The 12670-nt window shown below is 45.4% G+C and overlaps 1 protein-coding gene across 3 annotated transcripts in view; it reads right to left on the bottom strand.

Moving 5' to 3' along the window:
- Positions 1-12670, bottom strand: part of SFMBT2 (Scm like with four mbt domains 2) — a 264343-nt gene that overhangs the window by 44130 nt on the left and 207543 nt on the right. For all 3 annotated transcript variants that reach the window (XM_075552409.1, XM_075552411.1, XM_075552412.1), the window contains 4 exons: positions 7905-8018; positions 5673-5715; positions 3937-4007; positions 385-524 (listed from right to left, as the gene is read on the bottom strand). In XM_075552409.1, the coding sequence (XP_075408524.1) occupies positions 385-524; positions 3937-4007; positions 5673-5715; positions 7905-8018 (368 nt within the window). The remainder of the gene's footprint in view (positions 1-384; positions 525-3936; positions 4008-5672; positions 5716-7904; positions 8019-12670) is intronic.

Here is a 12670-nt window from a genome sequence, read left to right as displayed (position 1 = left end):
TCTATGGCAGTGAGGTTGCTTTGTTTTCTGGAAGGCCTTATTTTACATGTCACTCCTTCTGAAAAACCTTGTTTAACTCTTCAGTCCAAACCTTCATTCCACAATCACTCTTCTGTCTTCCCACACCCAGTGCAAAGTTTCCCACAGCTCATGGAGAGGGATGGATGTATCTTGTGCGCACCCCGCCCCTGCACCCCGCACCCCACCCCGGGTCCCCACTAGTCTGTGAGCCTTTCATAGAAAGGAGCACCAAGACCCCAACTCCGCATACCAGCCTCCAGTCCACAGGGCTAAGAGAAACTACGGACATGGATGCACACCTTACAGGTCATAGACAGACTGTACGCTTCCAATACACCAAGTGTGAGGGTGAACACGCTTTACCTCTTTCAGAACCAGCACGCATTTGCCTGGTCCCACCGACTGAGGCAGCTCCGCAATCCTTCCTTTGTTGAGGTAAGGGCCTGAGAAACACCTGTGGTTGATGAAAAGCTGAGGGCAGCAGTATTTCCCGTTGACAGTACCTGCAGGGGAAGACCAACAGAGCTGAGGCCTCAGGACCAGAATGCCCAGACCTGCGGGAACCAGCCCCCAACTTGGCGGATTCGCTTGCTTGGCAAAAACGACTGAAAGACATCGTGGCTGATAGGAAATGTGGAGCTGAAACAGAACTGGGCTCCAAAGGATGGTGGGACCTGGGAGGACCCGTGCACGTATAGATCTACACAGCACGCCTCAGGCTGGTTTCAGAAGGAGGCCGAGGAATGGAGCAAAAGCAGGCAAGCTGCTGCTTTTGAGACAACGTGCATTGTGTTTGTTTAACACAAGGGTGTTTTTACAGCCGTCATCACTCTGTCTAAATCTTCAGAGCAGTTTCCCCTGCTGTGTATCTGTCCACGATGCCACATTCAGGTCACACACACAAACGCAAAGACTAAGATCATGGCCATGCAGCCCAAGAAAGTACACACTGGCTACACAGCTAATTCCTCCTGGCCCACATCTGCCTTCCCAAAGGTAACCGCCACCCTGAGCTTAGCGTTCATCATTCCATGTGGGTCTATCAACACTGGCCACGTACATAGATAGGTGTGTCCATAGACGATATCATCTGAATATTGATTAATGTTTTCTAAGTGGTTCTGCAAATTTTTGCTCTTTTGACGTCTTGTTTCTGAATGCATTGGTAGAAGTTATTTCTAAAATGTTCCTTCTTTTTGTATATGATACCACAGTACACACACGTCACATATTAGCCATGCATTCTTTCACGGATGGCAATGTAGTGGCTTCCGTCTTTTCACTACTACGAACAGTGCTTCAATGGATGTCACTGCACCCTCCTGTAGATGGACAGGAGACGGCTGCAGGTGTGTAGCCTGATGTGGAATTTCTCGGCCTCACGAGGCTGGCCACACTGTTCTCCACAGTGATGGTGCCAATTTGCATCCAATCAACATTGAGTGCAAGTCCTTGTACCCCAAACGCGGCCAATGCCAGAAGCAGATTTCTTTCCTCTGCCGATCTGGTAGGTGCGACACGGACCTCATTGTAGCTTGGATGGACCACTTCCGAATTATTCTTTCGATGTAGAACGTGAACAGGGAAAGTCATTGGCCATGCTGTGCCTCCAGAATCCATGAGGAAAACGTGGAATAATTAAATGGTAAGCTCTCAAAGTGGGGCTTCCTGAGGTCTGAAAGCGACACAGGAAGTTTCCTATTGACCTCAAGGACTCACGTTCTCCCCTTGCCCCAACCTCAGCTACAGAGAGCAGGGTACTGCTCGCTGGGAATGGTAATTTGACGGTCTAAGCATGCCTGTTCTGCTACGGATTTCAGCTCCGAGGCAGACATGCAGTCTCCCTGGGTTTAAGAAAAGAGAAGCACAAGGACAATGCTATTGCTGCTGGGTGCTGTCCAGTGGGCTCCCACTCTTAAGCGACTTTCTGTAGACTAGAAGGAAATGCCGCCCAGTGTCCTGCCTCCCCGTCATGATCACTGCTGCGCTTCCGCCACTGCGCCGTCACCTTGTCATCTTGTGAGGGTTCGCCTCGCTTACGCTGACCCTCTACTCTGTCACGCGTGATGTCCTTCCTCCAGAGGAGAGATCCTCTTGGTAACAGGTCCAACATGCATGACACTAAGTCCCGCCTCCTCGCTTCCAAGGAGAATCTGGCCACCCTTGTGCCTGCTTTTTGTTTGCTTTTCTGGCAGGCCCTGGCGTGCATATTCAAGATTCAGAACATCCTAATTTGAGGGCATCGGTCCTTCTGCAGTCTTCCTTATTCTTTGGCCAGCTTTTGCATGCATATACCATGACTTAAAATATCGTGCCGAGCCCTCCCTGGTGAAGGTGCCCTGATGATGTAATGAGCTATGAGTTGGGCTACTAACCACAAAGTCAATGGTTTCATTCCACCAGCCTTTCCATGGGGCTGTCCCCTGTCATAAAGATGTACAGCCTTGGAAATCCACACAGGGGCAGTTCTCCTTTGTCTTACAGGGTTGTTAGGAGTCAGAACTGACTCGATACTATTGAGTTTGGAAGTCTTGGTGGCTATGCATTGGGACTGCTAACCACAAAGTTAATGGTTCAAGCCCACCAGTTGCTTCATGGAAGATGGACACGGCTGTCTGCTCCCATAAAGATTTAGTCTCTTACGCTTTAAGGAGCTTTGGCAGAAGTTTTGCCCAATGTAACATATCTTTTGATTCTTTGCTGCTCCCATGGTTGTTAATGGTGACTATAAGTAAAACAAGATCCTTGACAACTTCAAAATTTTCTTCATTAATCATGATGTGGTTAATTGGTCTACTTTTAAGGATATATTTTTTCTTTATGTTGAAGTGTAAGTCATACTGAAGCCTATAGTCTTTAATATTTATCAATAAGTTCCTTAACTACAGACCCTTTAAAATGATCTTGAAGTTCTGAACTCTATTGTACAGGCAAACCATTAAGCCACACTTGCATTTTTGCATGGACCTTCTTTTAAAAAGTGGGATTGCCCTGACTAGACCTTTGAGGGGGAGAAAAATTCTACTTCTTTGCTAAGTATCAGTAAGTCTACTCACAAATGTCTCTCTTTACTAGGAAGATTACCAAATAAGTAAGATCCTTCCAATGGCTCTCAAGTATTAAATCTGGAATTCGGAACAGGTTTGGTTTGGGTTAAACAACAGAATTCTTGAGTACATGTACAAACGTGTCTATCGGCAAATTTTAAAAGACTTCTGTAAGAGGTAACATGTTACACGTTGAATGTAGACAATGCTCACCACCAGCTTTTCGATCCAGATGGTTTTAAAGAACAGAAGAAAAGCCAGAGGGGCTGAAACTTCAACTGCTATTATTAAAACGCAAGCGATCCTGGCCTAAAGTGTAGAGGGGTGGGTGCGGGGAAGAGTAGCTAATAATGATGTTTTCAAATCTATCCTTGTACCCATGCAGCCCATGAGATGAAGCCCAGGTTGGCTTGTAATTCCAACAGCTCAGGGACCTTTTGCCAGCAGATGAGGGGAGTTGTCTCTAGCTTCTGGCCAAGAAGCACATTCGATTCAACTTGGGAATTTGAGAGGATAAACAGGTAGGTGTATGTTCACAAGGAGCCCCGGTGGCATGATGGCTGTGTGGGCCTGCTAACACACTCAAACCCACCAGTCACTCTGGGAAAGAAAGACGAGGCTTTCTATTTTCGTCAAGGGTCACGGTCTCAGAAACCCACAGGGGCCATTCCCGCCTGTCCTACAGGGTCGCCAAGAGTCAGAAACGGCGTGATAGAAGTTGCGTTTGGGTGACCTGTTCATAAACAGCAATCGAGATAGAGAAAACAAGCATCAAGCTGAGATCCACTCACACCTAAAATATAGGCAGGTCTCTAATCACAACAATGAGTTAAGCAAGGACAGAGAGCCCTAAACGGGACTAATTTACCTGTAGTGTCCGGGTGAGGGAATGAACAAAGGTCATGAGGTATTTTTTCAACAGGCACTGTGGACAGCAGTCTGTGGGTAGAGAGAAAACAAAACCAATTGATCGTGGGTCATGAACTTTAGGGGGCATCTGTGGCAATTCCACAGGCTCTTCTTAATTTAAAGTGGTCTCCACAGAAATGTAGAGCATAAATACGGAAGGCTTAAATCAGAGCAGCTATAAAAGATCATTACAGAACGTTGCTCTCAAATTCGCTTGCTGATCCAAAGGAGTTTAATGGGGCGCTGGGCCTCCAGGGGTCGCGATCAAGCAGGGGAGCTCCCCAAGACACTGCTGGGCTAGGCTAGGCTCTTGTTACGGAATCGCAATGTCTTTATATTTTAGACATGAAGAAACATTGACTCGCACCTCATTGAAGCCAGGCCTCCTACCTTCAGCGTCTAATTGAAGTGGCAGACACATGAGTGCAGTTACTCTGAAGAGGCTGGTGGCTCGAGCCCGCCCAGACGCACCTCAGAGAAAAGGTCTGGCAATCTATTTCCAAGGAGCGCCGATGACACAGTGGTTGTGCACTGGGCTGCTCACTGGGAGGTGAACAGCTCAAACCCACCAGCTGCTCCACAGAGGAAAGGCGAGGCTGTCTGCGCCTGTAAAACTTCACCACCCTGCGAGCTCAAAAGGGCAGTTCCACTTTGACGGTTGCTATGAACGGAAACCAAGCGGAGGCTTGTTTCTGTGGTGGTGGTTTACCCAATTCCAATACCACTAAAGTTTCCATGTGTGTGTGTATGCGTGGCGTTAGTCTCACATACGCAAGTCAGAATTGAGTTGACAGAAAATGGTTTTGGTGTGGTCGTTGTTTGGTATGGTCTTGGCTATGGCTGTAGTGATAAGACTACCTTGCAGACCCATACGCGGTCAGTTCTTAATGTGACCGGGCTTATTCCAATGGAGCGTACAGTTCATAAAGAAAAAGTTAAAAAAATTTAAATGGAGATTTTGAAGGAAAAAGGCAAAAGAAGGGTTCCACACAGGTATTCATTCATGCTGGCTGCATAAAAGCTACAGTTGAAAACCATGTAAGCTCCAGGTAAACCTGAGATTTCCTAGTGGGGTCACCAATGGCAGGTGCTCTCAGAGCATGCTACCCCAACGCACAGCATCAACATCTCCTGGGATTCCTGGGCCCTATCCCTGTGCACCTGAAACAGAAACTGGCAGGTCACCGTAATTTATGTTTTGACAAGCCCAATGGTTTAGCAATTTAATGTTGTGCATATACACAGATATACACTGTGTATACCTATGAGCTAAGATTTCAAATCTGGATTTCATAACCAATTAAGTTTCTCTGCTTATTTAGTCTCTCCGCTTCCAGGTTCTCCGGATAAAAAAGGAACCCGATGAACCTGATGCACGGCTTGCCCAAGCCACAGCTGTCACGCTCTGAAGTGTATGAGCAACACCATCAGAGGCATTCCTCTCGGGGTGTAAGCTTGCACATTCTGCAGGTAGACCCAGGGGACAACGGGTACCAGATCACCAGCTGGAGTGTAATGTCCTTGGGAGCAGGCAACGGTTCTTACACTTAATAAATAACAGACACATTTCACTGTCGCCTTCACTAGCAAGCGCTTCGCAAACTATCTGCAAACATCCACTGGTGCCATCCTTAAGGCAGACGCGCGGTGCGTTCTAACGCAGGTTTCTGGAGGAGAACAAATAAACATGCTTACTGTTTTTCTGGTTGGACAACAGCGATCTTTCTCTTCGTTTGTGCTGGGAAGCCGGCGAGGGGGGAAAAGGAACAAGAAAAATGCTTCGTTAGCTCGCTGGGGAAAATGCATGGATGAAAATGGCTTACTGTTAAAGAAAACTCTTGGCTTTATGGAGAAGTTCTAGCATGAAATAGACCTTTTCTTATCAGAAATGATGTACAAATAGAACTTAGTGCATTTAATCGATCATTCTACCACTTGCTTTATTGTAAAGCGTGCTTTTAAAAAACAGAAGGAGGCACAAATACTGTACTTTGTACAAACAGACAAAGTAGGATCAATTGCTGGAACACAATTATCCAGCATGATTTTTCCCCACGGGTATCTTGTCAGTCATATAATATTATGGTAATAGTCCACATACCCAATTAAGATTAGAGGCATGTCTTTAAAATAAAGCATTCTCTTATTCAAAGGAGGGTTGGTGTCTAACAAACATGTCTGTCAAGTGCTGATGCAAATCAGCAAAGAATGATTAGTGTATAAGAAAACATTCCGTTGATAATACTAGGATCACCTTCACAAAAATCGACCGGAGATTCTGGCACTGATTCATTTGGACACAGCTAATCCTACACCTTCCAGTAGAAGCATAAATGAATTCCATCATTAGAGTCTGGAGAGTAATAAGCATCTTTAAAGCAAAATGTATGCACAAGAAATGAAAAGAAGAATAAGAGCTACATCATTGATAAGAAAAACATCTGAGCTTGATTTGAGTATTCCATGCCAACTACCACTGTGTGACAGTACAAACGTCATGAGCTCAAAGCCCTAACAAGGCGTCTAGAACGACCAGTCTAACTCCAAAACGTGGTAAGGAGCCAAATGCAATAAAGAAGTATGCAAAATTCACAACCAAGAGGATATATATACTCCTATGTTCACCCATACTATGACGGGGGGAAAACGAAAGGGTTATAGGAAGTTAAGTTGTGCCCGAGCCTGAGGCAGAACCAGCAGAGAGCCTGGCGGTGGGCTATGCTGGAGGAGCAAGTTAAGACTGTGCAGTCATTTAAGTGAAGAGAATTTTTAAAAGCCAGTGACACTTATTCTGAGCTCAAAATCTTCTAAATATGTTAAAGTGGGGGAAAATAATTCTCTCGTGAGCAGCGTGGTTTAGGAAAGAGAAGAATGTGGTCTTTAAACCCCCCTCTGGCTCTAGTCACACAGACAATCACCTATTCTACTCCCAAAGATACGCCAAGGGCCCTTCAAATCTATGAAATACGCAGGGTGCTGTGGAGTCCATCGGGAGAGCGCATTTCCTTTCTACCAGGGCTCTGAGACTTAGCATATTGCACCCGATAGTCGGACACCCGAAGAAAGGAGAGCTTGTCCATGGATGTGCGGAGGCTTTACAGAGTTTATGGAACACTTCCATAAACTCTGAATTCCAATTTTCCACAAACTTCTTGAAGCTCCCACATATACCACCTGAGGAAAATACTAGGGATACACTGTATTTCACAGTCATTCAAACCCATCCCCTATCTTTTAAGTACCGGGACTTATCATTTTAAATAATACTTGCGATACATGGTAGAGTAGAACAGTCAATACTTAGGTTTAAAGATGTCTAAATGCTTTTATTTCAATATAATGACCTCTCATAAGAATTTAAAACACAGTCGTTGCATATAAACATAGACACATGAATTTGTTGCTGGGGTCTTACTAATACTCTATTACTATTATATTGATGAGGATATGACAATGCACTTGTAAAGTACAGTCGAAATCTTGTTGGCTGGTATGAAGAAAGGTTATGTATTTAAAGGCTTGTCAGTACATTTTAGGGCCAATTATACTTTTGGGGAATGGAGTAAGCAGAACTAATTCGTTCTCAGAAATGGTAAAGGTAAAGATACAGGATTGAGTATTTCAAATGAAATAGTGAATTGTAATGGAGCAAGGAGTGAAGACTTTAGAGATCTCATCGCCGCCTCGCTCGCTCTGTGGCCGTCATTGTCTGAGCACAGCTTCTCCATTTGTCAGTCTGCACCGTGCTTTCCGATCTTTCTCTCATGATGACACTTAAAGATGGTCACCACGATGGTGCTCCCTGAAATATCTGCTTCTTTGTCTAAAACAACTTGACTAAACTCACCACCCAAAACAACACCTGCCTTCTTATCCACCTAGCTCGCAGGTGTGACCTCAGCTCTACGTCAACTAAGTCATACTTACCAACTGTTTTCTGCGGTGTCGTCAAGGGATACCCATTTGCTTCACACCAGCCCACGGGGAAGATATCCATAGACTCCACGTCCACAACGAACTCTGGGACAGGAGTCTGCAAACCTGCGTCAGAAAAAGGAAGGGAATAGGTACCCCAGACAACACACAACACAACTACAAGACCCCTGTCACCCCGAATGGTAAAAACAAAGTCATATAAGGAAAAAGTAGTATGGCAGATGCTGTGCATAGTTTCCGAGACTTGTGTGAATCCGGGTAGACTAGAGAAACACCTATGTGTATAAGAAAGAGATTTATATACAAGAGCAATTGAACATTGAGAAAACATCCCAGCCCAGTCCAGATCATGTCCCTAAGTCTGATATGAGTCCATATGTCCAATACCAATCTATAAAGCTCTCTTCAGACTCACGAAACACATACAATGAAGCAAAATGCAGGACGGACACAAGACAGTGGGTAGAAAGTCTTTGGGTCCAGTGGCATTGTAAGCATCTCAGTGTTGGCGGGGGTCCCTCTGTGGCTTCTCAGAAAGTCTTTGGATCCAGTGGCATTGGAAACATCTCAGCACTGGCAGCGGTCTCTCGGTGGCTTCCCTGGCTTCAGAGTTCTGGTTGCGTCCATGTGGCTTGTCTTCTTCAATGTCTCCCAGGAAGTAGCAGAGAGAGAGAGGTGTCTTCTGGCTCCAAGGAGGAAGCCCCAGATTTCCCAGAATTCTCAGAAGGCCATGCCCACAAAGAAGTCTCATTGGCTATCTTCAGATTGACAGCCTAGACTCCACCCCTACACTCTTAATCCTTAAACTGACACAGGACTCCTTCCCACACAAGGACCTTCTTATCCACCAAGATCCCGGGGTAACTTCAGCGGGAGAAAGACAAGCCTTCCCCCTCGTGTAAAGCGTTACCGTCTGTCAGTCCACAGGAGCAGCTCCAGCATGTCCTGCAGGGCTGCTGCAAGTCAGCATGGGCTCTCTTTTTATTATTATTATTAAAAGATCATTTTATTGGGGGCTCTTACAACAATCTATACATCAATGGTATCAAGCATATTTGTACATAGGCTGCCATCATTCTTTTCTAGACTTTGGATTGAGCCCTTGGTATCAGCTCTTCTTTTTCCCTCCCTCCCCCCTTCCCACCTTCGTGACCCCTTGATACATTATAAATTATTATTATTTTCATATCTGACACCAACCGCTATCTCCCTGCCCTCACGGTTTCTGTTATTCATAGCCGTGTGTGTGTGTGTGCATGTGTGTGTGCATGTGTGTGTGATACTCTTATGGCATAATCCCTGAGTGGTATACATGGTCTACACTTGGCTACTACCCGAAAGGCTAACAGTTCAAATCCACCCAATGGATTTGTGTGAAAGGCCTGGCAATCCACTGCTGCCATCAGGACCACTGACACGCCTATGGAGCAGTCTTACTCTGGTACACAAGGTGTCGGCATGAATCCACAACAGCTCTGTGTCGATAGATCTGGGCTTCTATCTTTCCATTTCTCTATAAATCTGTTTTATGACAGGTACCAATATAAAACAGTGTCAGTTCCGAGGGTGGGGTATAAATCAACCTGAGGTGTGAAGCAGAAAGAGATCATTCCAACTCAAAATGGGAGGAAAAAGAGAATCTAAAAAAATTTGTCATCCAAGTTAGGTACCCTGAAAGCAGAGACAAACCACTTTTCCAAAGAACAGCTTTAAAACGGGGGAGTGGGCAGGCCACCATCAAGTGCTTACTGAACCCCGAGCAGAGGCCGACGCTCAACAGAAGAGGCACACCACAGTGCTCAGAAACCAGTCAGCCTCTAGCATAGCAATCCAGAACAACGAAAATGCTGCCTCACCAGTTTGAAGTCACTTATTTGACCTCAGTTCGCAGGTTACAGACTTTTGTCATATCACATAAAAGTCATTTGTGTAGGAATGCCCTTTTTAGGAGACATCTGCCCGCCTATCCCATTCTGTGTCATACTCCTAGCAGTGCTGATGTAAACAAGCCTAATAACTGAAGGAGTCGGGAAGAAAAAAAAAAGAAAGAGATGAAACCTTAGCAGAAGTTTCACAAAGAGCTCATTAATGAGAGACTACTTTTGGAATCCAGCAAACTAGTTATGAGAAAAATTCTACACTGAATCAATAGCTCTTGAAAAAAGAGGCTTCTTGAACCAATAATCGAAAGATAAACCAAATCCAAACTCACTGCCACAGAGTCCACTCGGACTCATAGTGATCCTATTAAGGCCTGAGCAGAAGGACCCCTTTGGGTTGGAGTTTCTGAGCCTCTAACTCTTTACGGGAGTAGAAAGCCTCATCTCTCTCCTGTCCGGCAGCTGGTGATTTCGAACTGCAGGCGTTGTGGCTAGCAGCCCATTGTGCAACTGACCACACATCAAGGCTCCTATCAAGACATAAGGACTCTATTAACAAATGGATGGAGACTCACTGGCTGTGGCCGCTTGCTGCTCTTTGGTCTCCCCACTGAAAACCAAGATTAAAACAAGACAATAGAACCTAACCAGAGTATCACGAGCTATGATCGTTTCACCTAAGAAGTCAAAGGCCTTCACTCAAGCACTGAAGAGTCCTCTCCCCGGTGTTAGCGACATAGAGTAGATATTGTGGAAACAAAGTTATTTGATAAATGCAGGTTCCCAATTTAGTGTCAAACAAATATATCAATGTGTATAATGTGCACTGAACACTCTTACATCTGGCTCTTATGGACACAATCGATCCTTCCCACTAGCCTCTTGGAAATCTGACTTGCTCTCAAGGAAAGCAATTATTACGAGTGTCATGAGCCTTATTTTCCTTAGGCTTAATTTTCATGTAATTGGAAGGATCCGTAAGCAAAAGGAATGCAAGCAGGCTTACAGAGGACTTCGCAACAAAGATGACCAATTTTCAAATACTGCATGACACAACCAATATTTGACCTAATGGCCAAGGAGCCCAGCACACAAACAAGACACAGCACATTCAAAGCAATCAACAGGGAAAGACATTCCAGACCCCTTCCCGTGCAGAAGCATCTCTTGTCTTAAAGGACACGCCCTGCTCTTCAGGGCCCATGGGTGGGGACAAGATGAGCTACTGTTTTCACTGCACAAAGTCATTTTCTCATCTCCAGGTGCACAGAAAGACTGTTCCCAGCTAAACGATTTTACTAACAGATTTAACTCACTGTGGGGCACATTTGTATTTCACGATTTAGCTCGAGGTACAAATAAGGTTTTCAAGGTCAGTAAAGGTGACACTTCAAAAAAGGAAGCATAGCGTGAACCTTCTGACTTCTTCCTTCTGAAGATCTGACTTGCATCCTCCAGGGTTCAAACACCGCGTTCCATTCATGCTCTGATACATACATTTCCATGTGAATGTAAACATGAGCCTCCTTCTAGGAGCATCTTCATCATACGTTGAAGCTCCTTGATCCTATTTCCCATACAGGTAAACCTTTAGTGAGTTTCAGCTACCTAGTCCTGCCTTCCTTCTCTCCCAAATCCAGTCCATTATGAAACCTATTAGATATGAGTTCATAGCGAAGTGGATGATCATCCAGGAAATTTCTCAAGCCCCACTGTGACTAGTGAGTACCCATCTGGATTTCCCTTGATCAGAACCTGTTGGTGTCAACGTGCTGCCAAGTCCACTCGGACTCACAGAGACCCTGTAAGACAGTAGGTCTGCCCCATGGGGTTCCAGGGCTGGCACCCTGAGGGAAGCTCACTGCAACTGCTTCCTCCTACGGATCCGCCTCTGAGTTTAAGTTGTCAACCTTTCAGTTAACAGCACTTTACCACCAGGGAGACTTTACAACTCACCCCAAACTAAACCAAACCCACGGTCCTAGAGTTGTTCCCAAGCCATGGCGGCCCTGACGAGGGTGTCCAGGACCCAAGTCTGGACCGGAGCAGAGCTCTTCGCCCTGCAGAGAGGCTGGCGGGTGGGAACCACGCGGTTAACAATTCAGCGCTTAATCTACAGAGCCACCAGGGCACCTTAGGAATCTAGATCAGAAACACAGTTTTCTTTAAATCTCAGGTTATTTATCTTTGAATCATCTTTTAAAAACATAACCATCATTTTCCAAGTTTGGAGACCCAGGATTGGTGTCTCTAAAACAAGCCAATAAGAAAAGAATGCCAGACTCCTTGGTTTTCTAGGACTGACACCGTGTAGCAAAGACGAGGACGCTCCGGTGAGGCCCACTGTCACAGTCGTTAGCACTTGACAGACACGTCCCTGATGAACACGGCTGGCTATTCTAAATCTCTGATTCCAAGCAGTAACAAATCACTATAGAGTCTACGTCTATAAACCAAAAACCAAACTCACCAGCAGGGAGTCGATGCTGACTCAGAGCATCCCTATAGGGTAGGGCAGAACCACCCCAGTGGGTCTCCAAAACTCTTTACACAAGTAAAACGCGCTGTCTTTCCCCAGCAGAGTAGTTGGTGGTTTCAAACTACCAACCTTGCAGGCAGCAGCACAATGCGTAACCATTTACGCCACTCATTCTTATCCAGCACTCATATCTCAAAAATGATCATAAAGCCTTAATCTCCATCTATGAGCTCTGACGATGCGTCCACAAGCTAGAATGTTCTGTAATTATTACAAGAGAAACCACTTCGTACACTTATACGTAAGATCGCCAGGATGTATTGCCGAGTTAAAGACAGAAGGCAAATGTGGAATGCTCTGTGTGTGTGTGTGTGTAAAGCCCTTCTGTTGTAAAAGAA

Source organism: Tenrec ecaudatus, chromosome 6 (genome assembly GCF_050624435.1).
Source record: "Tenrec ecaudatus isolate mTenEca1 chromosome 6, mTenEca1.hap1, whole genome shotgun sequence".
Classification (NCBI taxonomy): domain Eukaryota; kingdom Metazoa; phylum Chordata; class Mammalia; order Afrosoricida; family Tenrecidae; genus Tenrec; species Tenrec ecaudatus.
The sequence above is the reverse complement of the archived record's forward strand: the minus strand, read 5'-3'. Positions and strand labels throughout refer to the sequence as shown.